The 26,023-nt window shown below is 43.6% G+C and overlaps 1 protein-coding gene across 1 annotated transcript in view; it reads left to right on the top strand.

Moving 5' to 3' along the window:
* The window catches only part of CPS1 (carbamoyl-phosphate synthase 1), a 123,020-nt gene that overhangs the window by 39,241 nt on the left and 57,756 nt on the right, over window positions 1-26,023 (top strand). The window contains exons 12-21 of the mRNA XM_005279683.4: window positions 137-235; window positions 1,034-1,129; window positions 7,264-7,453; window positions 9,125-9,282; window positions 9,751-9,879; window positions 14,119-14,263; window positions 14,620-14,830; window positions 18,754-18,952; window positions 21,920-22,096; window positions 25,452-25,570. Of these exons, the coding sequence (XP_005279740.2) occupies window positions 137-235; window positions 1,034-1,129; window positions 7,264-7,453; window positions 9,125-9,282; window positions 9,751-9,879; window positions 14,119-14,263; window positions 14,620-14,830; window positions 18,754-18,952; window positions 21,920-22,096; window positions 25,452-25,570 (1,523 nt within the window). The remainder of the gene's footprint in view (window positions 1-136; window positions 236-1,033; window positions 1,130-7,263; window positions 7,454-9,124; window positions 9,283-9,750; window positions 9,880-14,118; window positions 14,264-14,619; window positions 14,831-18,753; window positions 18,953-21,919; window positions 22,097-25,451; window positions 25,571-26,023) is intronic.

Genomic DNA, 26,023 nt, shown 5'->3' on the forward strand with positions numbered 1-26,023 from the left:
TCATCTGAAGTCAGTGGCGCTATGCTGATTTGCATTAGCAGTGGATTGACCCATGGCAGGCCTGGTTTTTCTGTCTTTCATTCATATTTATTTAGTCCTGGTTGGGCGCTAAAATACATGTGTTTGCCTTTACCAGTTCCTATTCGATTCGTTCATTTCGCTGATCAAGAAGGGAAAAGGTACAACAGTTGCCTCAGTGCTGCCCAAGGCCACAACTGTAGCTTCTAGGCTTGAGGTCAGTATATTAATGTTCTTTATTTTTAGCTATCAATCATACACCAGCTGTAACTTGTATTGAATCAGATGGAGAGAATGCAGAGCATAAAAAATTACTTGTGAAACTGAAGTACAGGACTCCCTTACAAAAGCTACATTAGGATTTCGTTTATTCTCATTATAACCACTGGATTACTCTCTCTCTCTCTCTCATTATTTTATTAACTCTCTGTTCCTTCGAGGAAGTTTTGAGATATGGAGGTTTGTGTCTATGTTTTTGTATGTTCTCCAGAGCAGAATCTATGCTTGTTATGGTGATCTCTATATTTCCTGGCACCTCATGCAGTCGTATCCAGCTATGAGATTTGGTTGACAGCATAAAGCTGAAACTGTGTTGCTTGAAAATAAGTTTGAAATTCTTAGCATGAGCCGAGTTGCACAGCGAATTGTGCCTCCAGAATGCAGTTGGTCTTTGAATAAAAAATACAACACAGAGATGTGGGAAGCCAAAGTGAAGCCTGGCTGTCTATAAATAAGTTAAACAATCAGTACGTTTACTGTATATTTTGTGTAAAACATCAGTCGTCTCCATTTCTTTACCCACCTGTGCATGAGATGGGTTCAATAAAACTTTTTTTGGAAAGTTGGACAGACAGCTGCGGGTTTTCTGAAGCTGGCTTTTCTTCTCTCTTTGACTTAGTTTTTCATGATTCAAGGCTATTCCACACTGCACAGTTTCCCTTCACTCCAGTTTAACTGCCATCTTTTTGCACCCTTTGGGAAATCATTCTAATCATTTGATATTGCTGACTTTTAGGTTTCCAAAGTTCTCATCCTTGGATCTGGAGGTCTGTCGATTGGTCAGGCGGGGGAATTTGATTACTCTGGGTCACAGGCTGTTAAGGCCATGAAGGTAAGAGAAGGCTCCAAGTACAGTAACAGAAGTTAATCTGCTTTCTCTTGTTGCCGCTAACCAGATCATTTATTCCACCCTAGTCGAAAGCTGCGGATTTATGTAAGTTACTGAGTAGTAGAGCTGGTTGAATTATTTGGGGAGAATAAATTATTTGGTAAATTTAGCCCTTATTTCTGTTTATGAATTATTGACCAACTGATCCGAGTTACTTTATTCATAAGTATTCAGCAAGCAGCTTACGGAAATAGCTTGACTTTGAATTTCAGCCTTTGTATTGTTGAGATCTGTTCTCTTTGACTATGTCCCTTTGACCACTGAACTCTGTCACATGGTGTTGCTTCTGTTCCCGGATTGGGTGCCTAAAACTTCATCAGCAGGAGAGTAATGAATGGTAATTAACGCACTCACTTTTGAAATGAACTGTCAGATGAATAAATACCTGCTCTAAAATTAGTGACATGTTTGTGATTCCGTGAATGGTTTCACACAGAAAGTGCCAGTCACCAAAATGCTGATGGGAAATGAATGGTATGGCCCCACTATTAATAGTGACATGCACAAGCTATGTTTGCTGGTGAAAATACCTGTGAATTTTCTTTGTGCACTAGCCAGTCAGCTCTCCTCAACCGGCTATTATTTATTATAAATGAGATACAATAGTTTTTTAAAAGCCAGATGTTCCATATTCATCCATGGGGCAACTCCACTGTCAAAGGGGTTACTCCAGAGATGAATGTCGCCCAAAAAGCTTAATGAGCAGGCAAGTTGGTACTAGCTGTTGGTGTCGCCTTTCTAATGCGTATCGCACCACATTTTCAAGAGTCAGAAAAAGTGTCTGTGCACTTCTCCATGTGCCTAAATTGCACAAGTAATTTGCACATCACCAGAATCCTGACTGGTACATGTTTGTTGGGCGTTTCGTCTCTACAACTAGAGGGAACATACTTATGTGTGTTTTAGTTTACATCATAAAAGCTCGGCCCCAAGTCTGGCAGCTTTACACTGTTCATAGCAAAGCTGTTGAAAAGTGACCCTAAAGTGACAGCTGAGGATTGCTCTTGAGGTAGGGTCATCACTGGGTAGCGCAAAGTCAGCTCTGCAGCCCTGTGCCCCCATCACCGGCTCCACATGAGGTGTACAAAGGGAAAGCTCATGGCACTCTGCCACAACCCCAGCTGGCTGCAGACTGGGTAACTTAGAGCAGCTGCAAGGCTGCTTTAAGGTAAGATAGCTGGCCGAAGATCAGGGGAAAGGAAAGGTGGCTTAGGGCTAACTTCCTCCCCAACATTCTCTCACTCACTCACTCACTCACACACACAGACACACACATACACACACACTCACATTCTCTGCATCGGGTTTAAACTTGGTGTAGCTGAGAACTGAATTCCAAATGTGGTGAAACATGTGCTTTCCTGTGCTTTGTTTGCACTATGTATTGCCACTGCTGGCTCTCAGGGCACGTCTTCACTACCCGCCGGATCGGCGGGTAGCAATCGATCTATTGGGGATTGACTTATCGCGTCTAGTGAAGACACGATAAAATCGATCCCCGATGGCTCTGCCGTTGACTCCGGAAATCCACCGCGGCAAGAGGCGGAAGCGGAGTCGACGGCAGCGTGGCAGCGGTCGACTCGCCGCCGTCCTCACAGCCAGGTAAGTCGACCTAAAATACGCAACTTCAGCTACACTATTCACGTAGCTGAAGTTGTGTATCTTAGGTCGACCAACCCCTCCCCCCATAGTGTAGACCTAGCCTCAGTCTACAGTGGCTACATATTCAAGCAATGCATATCAAATCAGGAGAGGAGAGGCCTAGAGCCATATAGATAGCAGTCTGAATTCTCAAGGAGGGCATCTCCTATTTCTTCTTCTCTGTCCTCCTCTCTCACGGTTCTAACAGAAACAAAAAATATTTTTTTGCAATAAATCTTGCCAGCTTGCCCTTCCAAAATACCCTTTCTCTCTTCCCCGTACCACCGGCCAGCTGTCCTGATCTTGGTGCTAATCAGCCAGACTAGAGGAACTACTTGCTCTCCCTGGCTTTGCCTCTGGCAGTGTGATTTACAGTAGTATGCAGAAGATGAGGCAGTTGGTCAGCATCTTGCAAGGGGACAGCTAGATCGCGTAGGTGGGAGAAAAATGGGGACAGGTAACAAGAGCATAAAATGTGAGGCTCAAGATTTTTCTTTGCCAAACTTTTAATTAATATATTTTTTTGAGAAATAATCAGTAACAATCAGCCTTACCAGACACACTGAATCATATTGCTGTTGTCTGCAACCCTTGCTAGTCATTTTAGCCCTGGTTCAGTAAAGCACTTAATCATGCACTTAAATCCATCTATTCACTTAAGCACATGTCTAACTTTAAACTGAAAGGGCTGTTGAATCGAGGCATTATTCACAAACATTCAGGTGAGTGAGTTTTTCTTTGCAAGGATGTGCATGGAAAGCAAGTGTGCCAGGAATAGTAGCACCTATAAATGTTTGAGAGTGCATATGTGTTGGAAATGGCTGTTTAAAAAAATCCCTTTTTGCTATTTGTGTGTTAGATTCACTGAAACAATTCTAAATGCGTGCAGGTATCATGCACTCAGAAAAAGGGAGCTCTCTTGTCTTCTTATAGCGAAGACTCATTTATTATTTGTATCACCGTAACACCCAAGATCTGCAATCCGATTTCAGGGCCCATTGTGCAAAGTACAGTACTAACACTTATTAAAAAGAGCTTACAGGTCTGTCACAACAGAAAATGATAGGCGGGGAAAAACAAACCATCAGGAGAGAGGATGCAATACGATTAAAAAAAGCACATTTTAGCACAATAGGCCTTAGTCATGAGTATTAGTGAGCGGCCTTGTCATTGCCAGCTGGGTTTGCAGATACCCTGGCACAGATGAGTATAAAGGAGGGATCCGAAATAGATAGATATTACAGCTGGTTGGAAAATGCGGGGAAAGGGGTTCCCTTGGAAAATTTCAACATAAGGGGGACGAGGGGGGAAGTTTCCAGTTAAATTTTGACTCTTTGATGGAAATTTTTTTTATTTTTTTTGATGGAAAAAAACCCAAACTGCAAAATTGAATAATTTTCACAGTTTGGTGAAAAAACAAACATTTTCCTTTTGCTTTTTGGTTTTCCGACAAAAAATCCCCCAAAAGTTTCAAGGAAAGCTGACGTTTTCTGAAAAATGTTCTTTAAACAAACCCCCAATTTTCCATCAAGCAAAAGTTTCAGTGGAAACTCTTTAGCCAGCCCTAGAAGATATAATTTCAGTTATCCACATAGAGAAAAAAAACCAGCAGCACGTGACTTAGTTGACCAGTCATGACACACAAATAGTGAATATTCTGAGTGACCCAGTGTGAAACCAAGCCACACAAGTAATTTTGAATAAAAACCGTATACATACCAGTGCCAGCCTGTTCACAGATCATTTGTGAACAGAGATAAGTGCTAAAGTAATTAAAATAATTATTTTCAAATTATAATTTCCTGAGCTCGATTTCTCAGTATACAGCTGAGTCAGTCAGAAGCCGATTCAGTGTATTTTGAGAAACGACACAGAGACCATGTCAGTTTTCTTTTCTGACAAGCTTCAGAATGGTAAGTGCGCAGTGACATATTATTCCACGCTAGTTGTTGTATTTTACTCAGCATTTGCTTTTTCCTGGATGATGTGTCCCAGATGCATCTTTACTCACAGTCTGAGAGGAAGTGCGGGGTTTTCTTTCTTCTTTCATAATATCACTGGATCGTTAGCTCTTGGCAGAGGATCAGAGCATGTTTTTTTTCAGCTCAGAGACCCTAGAGATTGATTGCCCCGGTAAACTAATCAGAGGACCTCTTGGTTGAACTGTCCCAGTGTTGCATTTAGTATTATTACAAATCATCCTCTCAAATTGCTGAATTAAGAGGTAGTCGGCCCTCCCAAGTAGGAAAGGACCCCTGACATTACGTTCTTCCCAGTGCATGTCAGGAAGTGACCTGGTAAATAGGCTTGGTCCTCACTGGTGTCATAATATATGAGGCAGTTCAAACACCTCTTGGAGCCCCCTACAAAAGTCATTGGAATAGGGCTACTATGTGCAAGTCCCAGGGTTCAGAGTGTGACCTCCTCCTCCCTCCATGTGCCCCAAACTCCTCTGGGCTGCAAGCAATGGATATGCAAGGAGAAGGGATTAAGTAACATGCCTGGAACTGGTGAAGAGAGTTAGGAGAGTAGTGGGTGGAGTTTTCTTTTAAACAGAAGGGGTGGGGGCCCAGCAGGGGTTTCTCCTACCAGAACGGTATAATAAGGGAAGACATCTTGATTCTCCAGGGGCTGGAGTTATTCTCCTCCTAGAGCTCTCAGTCAGGAGGAAATTGCTCGTACTCACCTTCCCAAGGCTGACTCAGCTGTATGCAAGCGCAGTACACATCGGACTAGCACTGCTGTGGTCTCCTATGGCTACAGCCCTGGCAGCATTTTGTGAACCAGCCCTGATTCCATTGCAATTTTCTCTTGCATTGAGGAGTTGCTGACCCTGACATGCCAAGCCCTTGACCATTTTCTTTTGTTACGATCAATAGCTTTCTATATTATGGTGTCCAGTTTGTCCTGTAAAGGTCACACTCTTCTTCCTTATTCGCCTCACCTCTAATCTTGTAAAACTGACCATTCAGACTCCTTCCTTTAGTATGCTATATTGCAGGGGTGGCCAACCTGTGGCGGAGCCGCATGCGGCTCTTCAGAAGTTAATATGCGGCTCCTTGTATAGACACCGACTCCGGGGCTGGAGCTACAGGCGCCAACGTTCCAATGTGTCGGGGGTGCTCACTGCTCAACCCCTGGCTCTGCCACAGGCCCTGCCCCCACTCCACCCCTTCCCGCCCCTTCCCTGAGCCTGCCGTGCCCTTGCTCCTCCCACCTCCCTCTCCAGAGTCTCCTGCACGCCACAAAACAGCTGATTGGGAGGTGCGGGTAGGGAGGGGGAGGCACTGATCAGCGGGGCTGCCGGTGAGCAGGAGGCGCTGGGAGGGAGCGCGGGGGGAGGGGGGAGCTGATGGGGGGCTGCTGACGTATTACTGTGGCTCTTTGGCAATGTACATTGGTAAATTCTGGCTCCTTCTCCAGCTCAGGTTGGCCACCCCTGCTATATTGGGTGTCATTTTTTATAAGAGGTTAGTCAGTGTTACCACTACAGACCATCAAAATTCAGGGCCACGATCCCTCTGCTTCCCAGTACCACCTTCTCTCTACAGCCACGATATATTCTGAGCCCGCCTCTGGCCTACAGGTATTATAGATGCACTGGGCTGAATTCTGCTCTCGTTGATACTGGTGTAACTTTGTTGGCTTCTCTGTTACCGACTTATAATGTTTCCAGAGGAAGGGGAAGGGTGATCTTGTACTAAAAGGACTGGACTGGAACTCAGGAAATCTGGTTTCAGTTCCCACCTCTGCCTCCCAAACATCCTGGGTGCCTGACCTGTTGATGTCAGTGGCAAAACTCTCCTCGTCAATGAAGCCAGGATTTCACCCTTAAACTTTTCTGTGCCTCAGTTCCCCATCTGTAACGTGGGGATGAAAATGCTTCTTTTCTACCCCTCTTTGTCTGGTCTGTTTAGATTGGATGCTGGCTGGGGCAGGATTCTCTTGCTAGATGCATATTCCAAGGGAAAATGGAGCCCCGGTTTTGGTTTGGGCCTCCAGGCACTGCTGTAAAACAAATAATAATAAGGAACTTTGGTCAAGTGTCTCTAGCTGTGCAGAAAGAGGCACTGGGCCAATGTGGGTTCTCAATGTGGTAATTCCAGCAACTGTAAAGATTTGCAGTGGTGCAAACGAGAACAGAAACTTATTGCATTGTCGCTGTCTTTGGAAGAACATCTGGAAACACATACAGGAAGTTCCTTGTTGTAGTGTCCTGGGGAGGTACAAAGAACTGAAAAATATTCAGGTACCGTGATCAGACACCTGGTGTTGGGCTGTTCAGCCAGAGAAGACTCTATTTTCAGTTACTGGCATGGTACCTAGTCACTTGTTAAGATCTTCATTGATAGTTGTTGTGTTTCTAGTATCTCTGTGGGTTTACCTCTCAGTATACAGTACATTTTAAAACTTTAATGTTGATTTTCATTCCTCAGGAAGAAAATGTGAAGACTGTCCTGATGAACCCCAATATTGCCTCAGTCCAGACCAATGAGGTTGGCTTAAAGCAGGCTGACACGGTCTACTTCCTCCCCATCACCCCACAGTTTGTCACAGAGGTCATCAAAGCAGAAAGGCCAGATGGGTTAATTCTGGGCATGGGAGGCCAGACAGCTCTCAACTGTGGTAAGTACTGTGGAATTGTAGCTGAATTAATCTCTCTAGCCCCACATCCATCATCTTTATATCTAGCTCTGCCTGATCAAAACTATAGGAATCTCAGTCAGAACATTTCATTCACTTACAAATGTTTATAAGCAGAGATATTGGCCTAATGGACTAATATCAGTATTAATTTAATTGTACCTATTGAATACGACTTGTAGTGGCTATCTTTTATAGTTATCAGTTATACAGATGTTTCATACAATAGTGTTTTGCAATTGCAGCTTATAAATCTTGCTTTGGACGACAGATTTGGGGCGTGTTCTGTACCTAAACATTAAGATGAAGATTGAAAAGGGAAGCTAGAGGGATAGTGGTGCTTTGTTTAGCTTAGCATGGCAGCACCAACTGGCACTGTTCCATTTAGGATCAGAGATGGCTCCAAACCACAAAATTCAGATCTAGATGCAGCTTTCATAAATTTTAAGGCCTACAGGGATTACTGTGATCATCTAGTTTGACCTCCTGTATAACACAGGCCAAAGCACCACACCCCATAATCTCTCCACCAAGCCCACCATTTTCTGATGGAAGTATAGCTTATCTTTTAGAAAGATATCCAGTCTTGATTTAAAGTGAGAGGAAATCCACCACATTCCATTCTAATGCTTCAAAGTATAAGTGTGTCCAAATTCAAGGTTTTGGTCCTAAGTAGTATAAAAGGAAGATGCATTTGCAAAATCCAGACTGGGTCTGGCTGCAGATTGTGTCTGTCCCCAAGGTTTGCAGGTATTTGAATCTGTGTGCTGTTGTATTTAGGAATTTCCTTAGTTAGCATTATGCCACTTGGGAACATTTAGCTCTGACCTGAAACTTGTCAAATTAAATGTAAATGTTTCAGGTTTATTTTATTACAGTATTTCCAAAAAGGGTGGTAATTTAGGATTTCCCATCATTCCATCCTGTTACAGTAGATGTGGAAGGAGAAACCCACACTGTCTTTACAAATTTAAGCTTTATCACTACCTAATGGCTCTTTAGGATTGCCCATTCTTTGGATCATTTAGAATTACACAGGGTTTCGCACTTGAGACTGCACTCCATGGAACATCCATTCATCGATAGGGATGTGGTTAAGATTGTCTAACAGAACTTGTCTGTCTCTTACTTTAGTGATCTTTCAATTTCAAGGGCTAGATTCCCTTCTAGAATCTTCAGAACGACTTGTTTTGGGCTTGTTTTCCATTGGCCTAAACCTTGTGTCGTCATCTACACCCGGATAAAGTGGGTGTGAAATGTTTCCAAATCAAAATGGTAGTGCTTTCTTACATCCTTCATGTGCAGCCATACATGTTTACACAAGGCAGCAGAGAATCAAGCCACATATGTTTGACTATGCCACTGGCCTTCTTGCGCCTCTGCTCAGAATCTGCTTCAGGTACTTGTTGCCCCAGTTCAGGAAAGTATCCCTATTCTAGATGACACTTCATCAAATGCTTAAATTTAGTCACGTACTTAAGTGCTTTCTTGAATTTATTGGTTTTGGCACTGAATTTTGACAGTTCGAATTGAGAAACTATGGCGGTGGGGACCATGTATGGACCCAGCTAGCTAGCTGCAAAGCCAGATTCCCCATTCGCTTTCCTCTCTGTACAGCATGGTGCTCCGATTCTAACGCCATTCTTTCCACAGGAGTGGAGCTGTTCAGACGAGGCGTTTTGAAGGAGTATGGAGTGAAGGTCCTGGGGACATCCGTCGAAGCCATCATGGCCACTGAGGACAGGCAACTGTTTTCTGACAAACTGACCGAGATTAATGAGAAGATCGCTCCCAGCTTTGCTGTGGAATCGGTAAATGCGAGATGCTCAGAGATGCAAGGCCACCACACTTAGCTTTATTATTCTTTAAACAGCTGAAACCAAATTCATACTTGGTGTAAATCCATTGAAGTCAATGGAGATGTATCAAGTAGGGATCTGGTGCATTGGAAGTCGGTAGGGATGCCCAGGTGTGTTTGAGGGCAAAATTTGGCTCCTGGGGTCACAACAAAGGCATAAAAAAACAGGAGTACTTGTGGCACCTTAGAGACTAACAAATTTATTAGAGCATAAGCTTTCGTGGACTACAGCCCACTTCTTCGGATGCATATAGAGTGGAATAAATATTGAGGAGATATATATACACACATAGAGAGAGCATGAACAGGTGGGAGTTGTCTTACCAACTCTGAGTCTTTTCTCTTGTCTAACCTGATGTGTACACTTGAATCAGCTTAGTCCTTGTCATTTTATTTGACATTTATTCCTGTCTGCTTTAAGATTGAAGATGCTTTGAACGCAGCAGAAAAGATTGGCTACCCAGTCATGATACGGTCTGCCTATGCTCTGGGTGGACTGGGGTCAGGTATATGTCCTGACAAAGAGAGACTGCTGGATCTTGGGACCAAGGTATGTGTGCAGTTGATAGCTATACGGATTTATTTTGCCATCTGATTTAATATATTCTTGTAATAGTCACAGATTAGTCTAGTTCTACATACTTTATCTTTCTGTTAAAACATTATCTTGATGCCCTCTAAGGTTCTGTCTTCATAATACTTGCCATTGACTTGGGTAGTGTGAATGATTAAGTAACATTGTTCACGGCTGTTAAATTCTGTCAGAAACGACTCATAATTTGATCAAATGTTTCAGCAGTTTTGGACAAAAAGCAATATAATGGCCTCTTTTCTCCTGCTTTCAGGAGCTAATGTCACAGGGAAGATGCAGAGAAAGTAAAAGCCTACACTGAGCTTAGCTATAACTAAGGGCCAGGAATAGAGAGAGACTGGCCGGGTTAGGCCATTCTTGTATTTGGTTCTGAATGGTGAAATTTGTTCGGTGCCAGAATCCAGTGAGGAACCTGCCTTTCCAGTCTTTTGTACTCACTAGAGCGGGACAAAAATTGCCAATTATTTTTCCGCAGGAAGTGTAGCATTTTTTAAAAATTTCCCATGAAAACAAACCAGAAAGCAGAAAAGGTGGGTAACATTTTTCAGTGTGGGGTTAAAATGTTGTGTTTTTGAAAGCCTGGGTTTTTGATTTTCCATGGAAAACAATTTGACTGTAATGAAAATTTTCATTTTGGTTAAAAAGCTATTTTTTAGTTTTAAAAAAATCTTCATTTTTTTTTTGCAGCCAGCTTTACTAATATTATTGAATATATTTTTTTAAAAGCTTAAAATTTACTCTCTAAAAAATATCTTAGCCTGCCAAGACCCAAATGTTGGAAACTCAGTATTAACATCTAGGACAAACACTTGGAATCCTAACAAAGATAAATAGAGATCAAAGACCAGTTAGTTTAACATGAGGTGAGATTCACTTGTAAAACCAGTATTTTTCTTTCTATGATTTCAGTCCCATGTTTCATTTGCTTGGATGGGGATAATTAACTAGATTAAAACATGGAGCACACAAGTAGGACTCTGTGGCGCAAAGGGTAGATTTGTGATTAGAGCAAAGAGCAGCGCAGTGTAGGCAGTCCTGAAGTCAACAAAATCCAGTAGGCCCCAGGTTAGAATATCCTGTACAGTGGGGCCTGATACTTAGCTGGTGTACATGGTATAGCTAGGGTGGCCAACTTTCTACTCGCACAAAACTGAACACTCTTGCCCCGCCCCCTGCCCTGCCCCTTCTCTGAGGCCACGCCCTGCTCACTCCATCCCCCCTCCCTTTGCCGCTTGCTCTCCCCCACCCTCACTCACATGCTCATTTTCACTAGGCGGGGATGCTCCAGCTGGGGGGTGTGGGCTGTGGGGTGGGGCTAGGGATGAGGAGTTTGGGGTGCAGGAGGGTGCTCTGGGATGGGGCTGAGGGGTTTGGAGGATGGGAGGGAAATAGGGGCAGGAACGGGGTGTGGCGTGCAGGCTCCGGAAAGGAGTTTATGTGCAGGAAGGGGATTGAAGCGGGGGAAGGGGGCTGGGGCATGGGAGGGGGCGAGGGGTGCAGGCTCTGGGTGGCATGTACCTCAGGCGGCTCCCAGAAACAGTGGCATTTCCCCCTCCAGCTCCTACGTGGAGGTGTGGCCAGGTGGCTCTGTGCACTGCCCCATCCGCAGGTGCCACCCCCACAGTTCCCATTGGCCACGATTCCCGGGCAGTGGGAGCTATGGAGCCAGCGCTTGGGGTGGAGGCAGCGCACGGAGCCTCCTGGATGCCCCTATACCTAAGAGATAGAGGGGAGACATGCCGCTGCTTCCAGGAGCCACGCGGAGCCACGCAGGCAGGAAGCCTGCCTTAGCCCCGCTGTGCTGCCGCCCAGACTTTTAACGGCCCAGGCAGCGGTGCTGACCGGAACCGCCAGGGTCCCTTTTCAACGGGTCATTCCAGTCAAAAACCGGATGCCTGGCAACCCTAGGTATAACTTTATTGAAATCAACGGGCCTCTGCCCATTTACAATAGTGGAGGATCTGGCCTTGTGTTCCTCGTAGTTTGATTCGATACAATGCACTGATGCTCGTCACTGAACTGCTGTTTTTATGAGGCCAGGGGCCCTGGAGAAAGATCTAAACTGAAGAGCCAGCATGAGTAGGAGTAGCTCCTTTTTTCGTAGAGCTAGTCTACACTACCCACCCGGATTGACAGGTAGAAATCGCTCATCTAGACGGATAAATCGATCCCCGAATCAACGCGCGTACTCCCACCTCGTCAGGAGGAGTAAGCGCCGTCGACGGGAAAGCTGCGGCAGTCGATTTGCCGCCGTCCTCACAGCGGGGTAATAGAATACGTAATAGGATACGAATAGGATAGCTATTCGCGTAGCTGAATTTGCGTATCTTAAATCGATCCCTCCCCCTAGTGTAGACCTAGCCTTAGTTAGGCAGAATGTGCTAATGCTTTCCTTACCCATCAGACTGATTAGAGCAAAGAGAATAGCAGGTAGATTACTAATATCGCACATGTCCATGATGACAAATTTACATTTCATCAGAATGGGTTAAAAATATTTAGTAGAAAAAAGTAAATGAACTCAGATACAAACATTTCATGTTTCCTTTTGGACTTCAGTGTGTTTAAATTATATTCAACAACAAGAAAACCCAACCATCCCTACCAAAAGAAGACACTCCACTCCACATGCTTCCCCGTCTGGGGAGAGGATGAGAGAACAAACACCACATGACAGATGTGTAATCGTGTTGTTTAATTCACTATTGGAAGGCGCTCAGATACTATGGGGATGAGTGTGGAATTAAAAACCTATATAGAATATAATAGAAAAGGCAGAAGAATCGCTGTTGGAAAGGAGGGAGTGCAAGGCTGTAAACACTCGACCAAGAAAAACAATATTTTATATCATACTCTGTTATTTTCATTCCCTGCAATATTTGCAAATTTTCAGTTCTATTGCCCTTCAGACTCCTTTTCCCAATGCAAACAAGTCTAATTTTATTCAGTTCTTGTTTGTCTGTGATTCTGTGCAAGGGAATTCCATTGATGCAAATAAGAGTTTGATGTGAGAATGGATGATTAATATTAATCTGCATTACAGTAGTGCCAGCAAGCTTGGGGGCCTCATGGTATTTGATGCTGGAGGACAGCAGTGGCTGTCAAAGGCCCAGATCCTCTGCTACTGAAGTCAATGGGAGCTTTGCCATTGATGCCCGTGCACACAGCGTGAGGCCTTAAGGCCCCATCCCAAGATACAAACATGTTATAACATAGTTGGCATTGATCATGTTACATGTAGTAGACATGGCCTAAGTGTCATGAACCGAGGCGTGGGTCGTGATGCCTAGTGGTTGGAGCAGGAGCTAGGCTGATGGGTTTAAGAGCAGGTTTGCTGACTTCCTCGTCCTATCAGGCGGCCCTGCTGTGGCTCAGCAGTGGTCATAGGTTACCATGACACTAAGTAATTTAAACTCTGGCTGTAAAATTAAGGGCAAAAAGGAGGCTGAGGAAAGGATGGTCTGACAAGGTGTGTGTTATTTTCTATATTCCACGTGAGATTTAACTAACCCCTTGTATAATAGTTAATATTAATGTCAATGTATCCATTTGGATTATACTCATTTACCAGCTCAGGAATGTTTTCCGGGTTAGTTTTAGAATAATTCATAACTCTTGCTTCTGATCAGTATGTCACAGTAACTAGTGGTGTGATTAGTTAATAGTGTTGTTAATTCAGCAGTGTGTCCAAGCACCCATTGATTAGTCACCTATTTAATTTTACACAGAGAAGTCGTCCCATTGAAGTCAGTGGGGCTACTCGCATACATAAAATTAAGTGCAGAACCTTATTTTTATTTTATTTTAATTTATATTTCTCATTTCTGTGGCTAGGCCAAGTGTCCTCATTTCTTTTGCATCTGATCACATTGTTTTCCATGACATTTAAATGAGGCTAATGCAAATAAAAGTTACAGGGCAATTGTCACATAATAATTAATATCTAGCTCTTACGTAGTGCTTTTCATCAGTAGGTCTCAAAGTTCTTTACAAAGGAGCATTATCTCCATTTTATAGATGGGGGAAACTGAGGCACAGAGGGTGGAAATAATTTGCCCAGAGTCACACAGTGGTAGCAGAGCCTTAAATACAGGAATGCGTCCAGTTCCGTTACACATGCTTAATAAAAATGTATTTCTTCCTTTGTATCCACCTGCTGTCTGTCTTCCCTAACTGATTCTTCAACCTGTTCCACAGGCATTTGCAGTGACCAACCAAATTCTAGTGGAGAGGTCCGTTGTTGGCTGGAAGGAGATAGAGTATGAAGTCGTGAGAGATGCATCTGATAACTGTATCACCGTCTGTAATATGGAAAATGTTGATGCTATGGGAGTTCATACAGGTAGGTTCTTTACAGATTACAGTGTGGCTTACTGTAGATTGCGTTTAGATCAGCATTTTCATATAATGTCTTTCCGCTGACTATAGTTGATACACTTACCTGGCCAGTGAGAGATAGGATGTAGAATACTTATCAGAGCTAAGTACTCCCGGATACGATGGAACACAGTTTTCAATACCCTAAGCCCGTCCCTTATTTCACACGGTAGCACAGTCTGTCCCTTGCCTTGAAATGCCCCCAAACGGGCATCTTCCATAGCACCTGGTGTTCAAAACTTGCAAGATGCAGTAGGTCAGCAGAGACATGACCAGAATCTATCGTCGTCAAACTATTGTGGTTTTCCTTCCGGCAACCAGGAGATTCCATCGTAGTGGCTCCCAGCCAGACACTGTCCAACGAGGAATTTCAGCTGCTGAGGGAAAGTGCCATCAAGGTGGTCCGACACCTAGGTATCGTGGGGGAATGCAACATCCAGTATGCCCTGCACCCTACCTCCCTGGAGTACTGCATCATCGAGGTCAATGCCAGGCTCTCCAGAAGCTCTGCGTTGGCATCCAAGGCCACAGGGTAAGGCAGGAAAGAAAAGCTGGGGCAGCAAAAGGAGTTGGGGAAAGGGACAGGGAGCTCAGCCACTAGGTATTACAAATGGAAAAGCTCTCAGGAGGGGAACCTAGCAGCTGGTTTTAAAGAGTACATTCCCTGGCAGCCGCACGTTGGCTGCAAATCATCTCTGGAACCCCAAGGACTTGGTTATTAATGAGCTCTCTGCCAGATTGAATCAAATGGTATTGCTAGCTGCCTTTGTTTTGTTGGCTAATCATAAACTAATCAAGATAACGATGGTCAAATCTGCCTGGTTAAAATTGGCTTCTTAATTGTACTCTGCGGAGGCGATTGAGAAGTGCAAATTAGTCCTTAATTTACAGTTCTCAACAACTCTTGCAGTTGTCAAAGCCCTGTAGCAAACTGGAGACAGGCAGCAATAACTGAGAGCAAGCATTTGGTTGATTTCATTGTGTTAGCTGACTCTTTTGTGACACAAATCCATTTTTGTCTTGTGTCGCAGTAAATATACATAAAATAGTAGCATGGCATACATCGAACAAAGAAAGCTTTGCAACAAGGGATCTACCATTGCAATCCTGAAAGGTCTTGAGTACCCACATCTCCGATTGCTTCAGTGGGAGTTGAGTGCACCCAGCATTCCTAAAATTTGAACCATCATTTAATTCTCAAAAAAATGCCACCAGCTGGTAAAATGTTCCACCAGCTTTAGAACCATACGCTGGAAATTCCAGTCCTGGCTGGGTCACAAATGGAAATGGGTTTGGTGTTTAGATCTTGGTGCCCATTTGGCTACCCGGTAAAAGAACTGCAGAATGGGGCTTTTTCCTAAGAACAATGCTGTGTGGATTGTGACTGGTTGGAAGATGCTTTTGCAGCTAATGAGGACCTCTGCATTTTGTACAAATATTACAGGAAGGTGAAAGAGGGCTGTTCCCCCAGGGTGGTGTTCGGGAGAAAGCTTCAAAATCCCAGTTTGGATTTTTGCCTATGACTATCTGTGAAGTGCTTAGAGTCAGATAGCTAAAGAATTCCTTCAGTCTGCTAGCTTGAGAGCATGCATTATTTTATATTCATGAATGCCCACAAAAGTTCCTTTGTTGGTGAAAGAGTGAATGGTTTTGTGACGTGTATGGGGAAGAGGTACTTGGATTGGAAACTCTCCAGGGTGGGGACTGTCTTTTTGTTATGTGCTTGTATAGCACCTATTACAATGGTGCCCTAGTTGCTAACTGCAATATAAATAATAATAATGGCCTGACTGGGTTTGCTGTCAACTACCATCTATGAAAGAACACATGCCAAAAGAGGTACTCCAGCAGCTTATTAGCAGTTCCAGCTGCTCGGCAGTTATCATTGTTGCCTGTTTTGGTGGTGATTCCAAGTAGGCAGTTCTTAAAGAGAACAGTCCTGTTATAATGGAATAAACTAACCTCTACCCCAGCCAATGAGGCTTTCTCAATCAAATGAAAGTTGTGCAAGATGACAGTCTTAGCAAACGTTAGGGCAATAGGAAATCCTGCTGGATGATTTATAATCACTTAGCTTCCGCAAATGGGATTATATAAATTTTGCTGCTCAGTTATCACCACACCTTTGTTGCTTTTGGGCTGATTTCTGCCCCTATTTAGACCTCTCTAATCTCACTAATTTCAACCCCCTGAAAGCCCATGTTAACTGATGGGAGAATTTAGCTCTGAATTTAAAGGTACCTTTGGGGCTTTTAAGAAATCCATCAATCCTGCTGACTCATTGAGTCCAGCGATGTTCCCCAGCAGACTGGGGCAATCATCTGTTACCTAAAAAGACTAAACTCTGCTTTTTGCTTTCATTTGCTAAGTGGACATTACTAGGTCAGCTTTCCATCTGCACTGGAGTCACTCAGCCTGAAAGAACACCATGTGCTACTCCAACCACCACCACAGAGCTGGCTGGAAAACGACTGCAAAGGCTGGTCTAGCTCCTTCCAAACAAGGCTCATCTGTACTGAGCTAAACATTTGGCCTCTAGTACATGCAGATAAACACTAGTCCCAGCACTGATTTACTGCAGTCCAACTACTGATCTAAGATGTTCAATTGCCCTTATTTGCTGAAATAAGATGGACTCTCACAGTAGAAAAAAACAAAGAGTCCTGTGGCACCTTAGAGACTAACAAATTTATTTGGGCATAAGCTTTCATGGGCTAGAACCCACTTCATCAGATGTATGAAGTAAAAGATACAGGAGCAGGTATAAAAACATGAAAGGATGGGGTTGCTTTACCAAGTGTGAGGTCAGTCTAACGAGATAAATCAATTAACAGCAGGATACCAAGGGAGGAAAAATAACTTTTGAAGTGGTAAGAGAGTGGCCCATTGCAGACAGTTGACAAGAAGGTGTGAGTAACAGCAGGGAGAAATTAGTATTGGGGAAATTAAGTTTAGGTTTTGTAATGACCCAACCACTCCCAGTCTTTATTCAGGCCTAATCTCATGATATCTAGTTTGCAAATTAATTCCAGTTCTGCAGTTTCACATTGGAGTTTTTGAAGTTTTGTTGTTGAAGAATTGCCACTTTGAGGTTCTGTTATTGAGTGACCAGAGAGATTGAAGTGTTCTCCTACTGGTTTTTGAATGTTATGATTCCTGATGTCAGATTTGTGTCCATTTATTCTTTTGCGTAGAGACTGTCCCCAATACTAATTTCTCCCTACCGTTACTCACACCTTCTTGTCAACTGTCTGTAATGGGCCACTCTCTTACCACTTCAAAAGTTAATTTTCCTCCCTTGGTATCCTGTTGTTAATTGTTTTATCTCGTTAGACTGACCTCACACTTGGTAAAGCAACCCCCATCCTTTCATGTATTTTTACCTGCTCCTATCTTTTACTTCATACATCTGATGAAGTGGGTTCTAGCCCATGATAGCTTATGCCCAAATAAATTTGTTAGTCTCTAAGGTGCCACAAGGAATCCTTGTTTTTTCTTTTTTTTTTTCTTTTTGCTGATACAGATTAACACGGCTACCACTGAAACCTCTCATAGTAGGTTATGCAGATATACAGTGGCGTTGCTATTATGTTGAAAGGACAGTCGCTCATCCCTGTTGTAAAGTCTCTGCTTTCCCATAGCACTCACTCTCTGTGTCTCTCCCTCCTCCTCCTCCTTTCCCTCTTGAGTGGCCTAACTGCAGCGAAACACCAAACTTCTCAGGTGTTGCAAAGCTTTCACGGAAGATAGTCAATTTGCCAGCTTTTAATGATTGTCCAGCCCATGTTCCAACCTAAGTTACTCAGTGCTACACTTACTTGTATAAGCACGTACCTATAGTATAACCCACCCACCCCCATATGAGGGCTTTTCATTCCCTCCCCAGGCAGAAGTAAACCCTTCTGTTGTTGTTAATCGTTGGTGTTAGAGTAGCACCTAGAGGGTCAGGATCAGGGCCTAATGGAGCTAGACGCGTACAGACCCATAATAAAATGTAGGCCATGCTCAGAGAGCTTACAAGCTAAAGACACAAGACAGACAAAGGGTGGGAGACAGGAAATATTATTATCATCCCAATTTTACAGCGGGGGAACTGGGGCACAGAGAGTTTAAGTGATGTGCTTAAGGTCACGCAGGCAGTCTGTGGCAGAGCCAGGAACTGACCTCGGTCTCCTGAGTCCCAATCCGGTGTCTGAGCCACAGACCATCTTTCCTCCTTAGTAGCTGATTCCTACTCCAGAGCTCTGTACATGCCCCTTATGACCTACATGCTGTATCCAAGCTTCTTGCTGCTCTCCAATGAGCTGCACTCACATACCACGTGCCAGGAGCGGCGCACCATCCCTACAGAATGCAGTTACTATTTTTATTAAAGCAGCTTCAGAGAGTTATAGATTTCCTTGCCCTCTACAGTACCAACCATGATACTAAAAACGCCTCCCTCATCTCTGCCAGGTACCCATTAGCATTTATTGCTGCCAAAATCGCCCTGGGGATCCCCTTGCCGGAGATCAAAAATGTAGTATCAGGAAAAACCTCTGCCTGCTTTGAGCCCAGCCTGGATTACATGGTCGCCAAGATACCTCGCTGGGACCTGGACCGCTTTCAGGGCACCTCTAGCCAGATTGGCAGCTCCATGAAGAGCGTGGGAGAGGTGAGTGTGGGGAAATTCTCTCCATTTCCTTTCCGTTGCCTGTGAAATTTAACTTTTCTCCCTTGCCTGCTCTCTGGATGCCGGGTCTTTCTAGTCTGCCAGCCAAACGAATGCTAAGGAGGATTTAGACCCTCAAGGGACACTCTTCTAAAAACAGATGCTAGTTCTGCACTCGCAATTTGGTTCCAGTTATCAACTGCAGTTACAAAAGTGTTGTGTGTATTTGTGGTTGAACATGACAGCATGTAGACATCAATCAACAAGGTTTTGCCCACTAATCAGAGAGTTAGCTGTCTAACAGTACGCATTCATTCATTGGGTCTTCAATGTCTTTTGAATGCGAAATTAGAGACCAAATTGGGACACTTTTAACATTTGTTTCATGATCTCCATGCTGGGTGGCTGTCCAGAAGGTTGACTGAGGATCAATGAACTAAATAGAAATAGATTAAGACCAGAGAGAAGAAATCACCCTAAACTGAAAGCAAACTTGTCCTGAACCTCAAACTGCCTTTGGTTTGTAAAAGTTTTATTACTACACCTCTACCTCGATATAATGCTGTCCTCGGGAGCCAAAACATCTTACTATGTTATAGGTGAACGCGTTATAGTGAACTTGCTTTGATCCGCTGGAGTGCGCAGCTCTGCCCCCTCAGAATGCTGCTTTGCCACATTATATCAGAAATCGTGTTATATCGGGTCACGTTATATCGGGGTAGAGGGGTACTTATTGATCAATACTTGTTCACTTTCACCTTCCTCGACATTTTCTGGTTTCCTGTGGAAATGTCATTGGGGTGTTCCTAGCATGGCTGTAGAAAATTTGTTTTGCAAATATGTGCAGCCTGGCTTTTCAGCCCCAGTTAATCCAGAGAGTGTGGATAAACATCTGATCTTTTGAGAGCTTATTCAAATCACCTGAGCTGTATCCATTACTCTTCTCAATTAGAATGATTTAGGACTGTAAAGGCCATTTTAGGCACTAGCATGGTAGGCCATTCTTGAGATTCGTAGATTCCAAGGCCAGAAGGGACCACTGCATAACACAGGTCATAGGACTTCCTTGAATTAATTCCTGCTTCAGGTCCAATAGTTGTGTTTGAACAAGAGCATTTCTTTGCTGAAAACATCCACTCTGAAAGATTTAAAGATTTCCAGTGATGGAGAATCCACCACAACCTTTGGGAAGCTGTTCCAATGGTCAGTCACCTTCATTGTTAAAAAGATGCACCTTCTTTCTAGCCCGATCCTGCACCTGAAAACAGAACACAACATCTGATGCCCTCTTGAAAAGGTCAAATTGCTTTGTCTTAAACATTTGGTTTCCCCCTCCGAATAGATAGGATAGGCCTTCGGAAATGAGGAACAAAACAGCGTGACTTTTAAAATCTGAATTTAAGATTGGTTGCATAATGGTGACATCTTCAGCTAATTTTTCAAGAGGAATGAAATGAAGCAAAATGGGTAAATTATCCATTTAATTAGCTAATTACTCATCAGTTATCCAAAGCAAAATAATTAATTGTGTACTTTGTTGTCTGTCTTTTTTTCCCCCTAATGTTTTTCAAGTCTCTCCCTCGCTAAATTATTTTGACAAGTGAGGCCTTACAAACATCCACTCCTCCTTGCTCAAAGAGCACACCCTCAGCACGGTGGGAAGGATTAATTAGAGGCTTGCCAGGGTGATTGTATTTTTAATAATGTGTGGTGCAGTAGGTCCCTGCAAATATTTACGGTGTTAACACCCCGTGACTTCATGTTATACATGCGCTTTGCACATTTTACCCCAGCTAATAAAAGGCTATATTCCGGAGTGTCCCACCGTATGAATACTGAACTGCATTATGACTTGGACTATCCACATGTACGGGGGAATAAGGGAGCATAAGATACGCCCCCCCTTATTCTCCTGCACAGACTATCTGGACCTTGGGTTCAAGCCAGCAGCCAGTGGACGGGGGGAGGAATGGAGAATAGACAGAGCTTTGGCTTCATACTGCCTGGCCAGCATGGGGTGTGCTGACTGAGATGGTACAGAGAGTATTGCAATTTACTGTTGATACAGACAAACAGGAAATTACCCAGCCCCCAGAGCAGAGGAGCTGTTCCTCAAAGAGACCCCTCTCAATCAGAATGTCTCCCATGACCGCACCTGGCAGAGTACAGCTTAAGTCCCCTCCCGGTAACCAGATTCCAGACCAGTGTGGTTTTTATTAGTTGAACTGTCTAGCCTCAGCCTGACTGCTGGTGAGCTGTGCTGTGACAGGCTGAAGGCTCGGAACGGTGGAGCTGTGTGAAAGGGGAGAAAGTTTTCCCATGACACTTTTGCCCCACTTCATTTCAGATTATTTTTGTGCCCTTTTAAGATTTTGCTTTCTGGTGAAATATACATGTGAACACTGGAATGAGTTGCAAAGTTTCCATGCAGAATGGGCTCACCGGAACATGGGAATGAGATTGTTTTTAGGTGATATAATCATTGAACAGAAACATACTATGGTAGTTACTTAAGGTTTGACAGGGACTCAATGGCAGAGGTGTAGTCTTCTGCCTTTGCCCACTCTTAAGGCTTAAAATTCCCTCTGCCCTATGAGGCGTTTCCAACTTTAGTGGATTCTCCCTTATTATAACACAGGTGGATTTTGAAAGCTCTGGGAAAGTAATCTTCCTTTGAGTCAGTTAGAATCATAGAATGCCAGGGTTGGAAGGGACCTCAGGAGGTCATCTAGTCCAACCCTGCTCCAAGCAGGACCAATCCCTGGACAGATTTTTGCCCCAGATCCCTAAAGGATTGAACTCACAACCCTGGGTTTAGCAGACCAATGCTCAAACTACTGAGCTATCCCTCCGCCCCTCTGTAGCATGTTCCCATAGGCTTTAATCTTACCTAATAAGCATCACTGCCATCTGAACAACTGAGAGGGGCAACACCTCAGCACGTTAACGTGAGAGCTTTCTTTGTTACAGGTCATGGCTATCGGGCGCACCTTTGAGGAGTGCTTCCAGAAGGCCCTGAGAATGTGCCACCCATCTGTGGATGGCTTCACGTCACGTCTGCCAATGAATAAAGAGTGGCCGGCCAACTTAGATCTCCAGAAAGAACTGGCTGACCCCTCCAGCATTCGAGTCTATGCAATGGCCAAGGTAACGAAGGACTCAGAGGCTATGGGGCCTACCCTGTTGACTATAGTTACCAGACTGTGTTGGTTGAGGTAATAGAGTGGAATATTCTTTAACACCTCATCCTTTTTCCTCTTTGTGCACCTCAGTCATAAGGGGATGATGATGTATTTCCATCTCTGAATCACCTCCTGTGAGGTACAAAGATTCTCTTTCTCCCCATAATTTCCTCTTCATTATCTTAGGATGGAAATAACTCTTTCTCTACCAGCCCTCATGACACCTGCTGTACTCGAGTCATCCATTAACCTTTCACTTAAATCACTGTAATCATAGAATCATAGAATTTCAGGGTTGGAAGGGACCTCAGGAGGTCATCTAGTCCAACCCCCTGCTCAAAGCAGGACCAATTCCCAACTAAATCATCCCAGCCAGGGCTTTGTCAAGCCAGGCCTTAAAAACCTCCAAGGAAGGAGATTCCACCACCTCCCTAATCTTAGACTATCCCTGTTACATTAAACAGCAGGAACATTATACCACCATGTCCTGGGCAACATATTCAGCAGGCAAACAGTTAATGTTGGTTGACAACTGGAGCACTGTTTCTTTAGCTTGCTCCTGTAAAATGATCATTTGCTAAATGCTGGGCAATGTTTGGCCTTTATTTATGCTGGCACAAGTGACAGCAGAGTTTGGGCAGTTCTGCAAACTTGCATTAGTGTATGCAAAGAAAATTAAAAATGATCCTTTTGACATCTGAAACCAAGGGTGATATGAAAATGACTAGCTGCAGTCAATCTGAGTAGTCTCTTTTGGGGATCTTCATGCTACTCTGTGACCGCATCTTGCAACCAAGGATTAAAATTAAATCATAATTAAATCAGCTCAGCTGTCCAGAACTCCCTGTTAACGGATATAGGGTTAAATTTGTTAATTACACTGACAGTTCTTGCAAATATCTGCAGCCTTTGGTTGGAGGGTAATGGCAGGCTAGTGGTTAAGGCGCTAGTCTGGGACTTGAGATCTGAGTGCTCTGCTACGAGATGCTTTTTGTGAGTGTAGGTGTCTCTGTTCCCCACCCGTAAAATGAGAATAATACTCCTTCCTTTTGCCCACACTTCATCTTGTCTATTTAGATTGTAAATTCTTTGGGACAGAGATGCTCTTTTACCAGGCATATGTACAGTGCCCAGCACAACAGAGCCTCAATGTCTGTCAGTGCCTCTAAGACGCCAATGCAGTACATGTAATAATTACTGGATATTTTCAGTCTCCACCATGACTCTTGGCTAGCTGAGGTTGTACTTCATTTGCTGATGGTTTCCACTCAATTCTCTCTCTTATAAACCTTGTATAAATTTCCAAGAAGGCTGACGGAGACACAATAATCTTTCTTTCTTTCTTTCTTTCTTTCTTTCTTTCTTTCTTTCTTTCTTTCTTTCTTTCTTTCTTTGTATATATCGATTCTTCTCCTGCTTTTAGGACATTTGAACTTAGCCTACAACAGCGGATAAGAAAATAATGTCTAGAGACGCCCCAAAGTTTCTCTGTGGGCCATTCCCCAGGGCCTTTCATTGACATGTTTGCAAAGGGAGATCACATTGGAAGTAAAGCCACCATTCTGGTTTGGTATCATTGTATTTGCGCTTTGTGCAGGTGTAAATGACACTGCAGGGTGCAAAGCAATGAGGAATCAGACAGGCTGCTTCAGACTTGGAGAAGGCCTGTACTCTAGAGACAAATGAACAGGTGGTTTTAAGCTGGGGAGGCACATATATTTACAAGCACAAAACACCCTTCAGCACCGGTGCTTGTGTTGGCTCCAGTTTTCTTTTTGATTTGAGTGGCAAGATCTTTCCTGACTGCATTATAGGAGCCCCAGGAGCCATTTAGAAAGGTAAGGCCCAAGTTAGGGATGGGCACATGACGATGGGGATGGGGCAAAATGACAGTTTTCCTTTTGACTGTTGTCTGAACAAGGAACAGTTAAGCCTTTAATTCCGCACTTGCCCTCCACCGAAACTCCTCGGTCTACAATCGAGCACTGATTCACCCCTGTCAATAACTGAGTGAGACCAGCGTTTTGGGTTGTAAAATTTCAGCTTGCTTGACTCAGTAAAAGGTAACTCAGACAGCTGGGATCGATTGGATCAGAAATCCCTAACCAGCTCTCTGACATCTAAACGACCAGCCACTAGTTGTTATTATCACTGAGCTCTGTTTGAGTCAAGTCTCATCAGATGCCTTCTCTGTCTCCCCCACACATGTCAAGGTTTTTCACTGTTTGTTGGGGTGATGACTACGATGCCCGTTGTGTCGGAAAAGGCGAGAGCTCAGACGCCATTCACAGCTATTGCCTTTTACCGCGTTCTTCTACTATAGTTGAAAAACAACCACAGGAGAGATGCAGAACCCAATGAAACGTCTGACTGGGCCAAGGTCGTACACAGTGTCAACCAGTCTTGGCACTAGGCTGTGGCCCTCGTAAATAAGAGGTATCTGTAGCAGATTATAAGAGAAGATTACTAACATGATGTGGCCCATTTGTGAAATGGTCACATGGAAATGGGCTTTATTAAAAAAAATTAAAAGTATAAAAGAAAAAAGAGTTCAATATTTAGCCACATCATAATAATAACTATTAATATCTAGCTCTTATACCTGTACTTTAGTCACGTTTGGGGATATTTAAAAAAAATACTGTATCATGTACAACATTGCCTTTGGGATGATAGAGTGGGTTTCCTTTTTACCCAGTGAATGTGGATGGTTTGCTAAAAATAAATTAAAAAAACCAAAACCACATAATTAAGCATGTTCAGGAAAGTTTGAAGCCTGCATTACCTTGAGAATGAGAGTGGTGTCATGGCTGCAAAGTTTGGTTCTGGATGTGAACTTTTCCATAGTTCAGGGGTATTTCAGGTCCAGGATTTCTGAATCAATCTATCTTTAAACTATAAATCAGAGTGCATTTCAAAAGCAACCAGTTTCTCAACCACTGAAAACCTAAACCTTTCTTTGATCACGTTTGCTTCTAGCAGACCACAGGACTATGGAATATACAGGACCTTGGTAATAAGAGGTACAGATGAGAAGTAAGCAGCAGGGTTTGAACATACTAGAGAGAGATCGAGAGATCATGAAGCATACACAGCATATGAAATTACAGCAGGTGTCCACCAGCATCAGTCCCTATTGAAGTCAATTGGAGTTTGGGCAGAGACTTCATTGGGAGCCAAATTCTGCACTCCTTGCTCAGACAAAAGTCTTGGTGACGTTAATAGGAGATGAGGAATAATTACTACACATTTCCAGGCAAATTAGATACTTACGACGTGTTTGTTAAAGTGTCTGGCTTACTATCTCCTCTCTTCGGCAGGCCTTGCATGATGGTGTCCCCGTGGATGATATTCACAAACTCACAGCCATTGACAGATGGTTCATCTATAAGATGCGGGATATTGTGAACATGGAGAAAAGCCTGAAGGAACTCAGCAGGTAAGGAAATCAAACAGCTTTCTCTAAGGATACAGCCTTTTTGCTTGGCATCACACAGCTGGGAAACCAGCTCCAGGCTTGTACACAAACACAAGTAAGGCTGAAAAGTGACTCTCAGTCCTCAGTGCAGCCTGAGTTATCTTAAACCCTAATGCATTGCACTAAGTGGCTACCTCCATCCATGTAGCAGCAATTGCACTGAAGAGCACTGCTCTAGAAGTAAAGGCATCTTGTCCATCTCAGCCAATCTTAGGGATTCTAGATCCCACCTGGATTTAGAAAGTCCTTGATGTAGTTTCAAAGCTAGGATATGCTAACTCTCCCCCGAAATGTGAGATCTGAGACTGCATTTGCATAGCTAGGGTATGGTTAACCTTTCAGCTAATACTCTCAATAGATTCTCCCTGGCGTTTTACACCTGAGAGCCAAACACCGTGCATTTCTGACTGGTTG

This window comes from Chrysemys picta, chromosome 11, assembly GCF_011386835.1.
Source record: "Chrysemys picta bellii isolate R12L10 chromosome 11, ASM1138683v2, whole genome shotgun sequence".
In the NCBI taxonomy this organism is placed as follows: domain Eukaryota; kingdom Metazoa; phylum Chordata; order Testudines; family Emydidae; genus Chrysemys; species Chrysemys picta.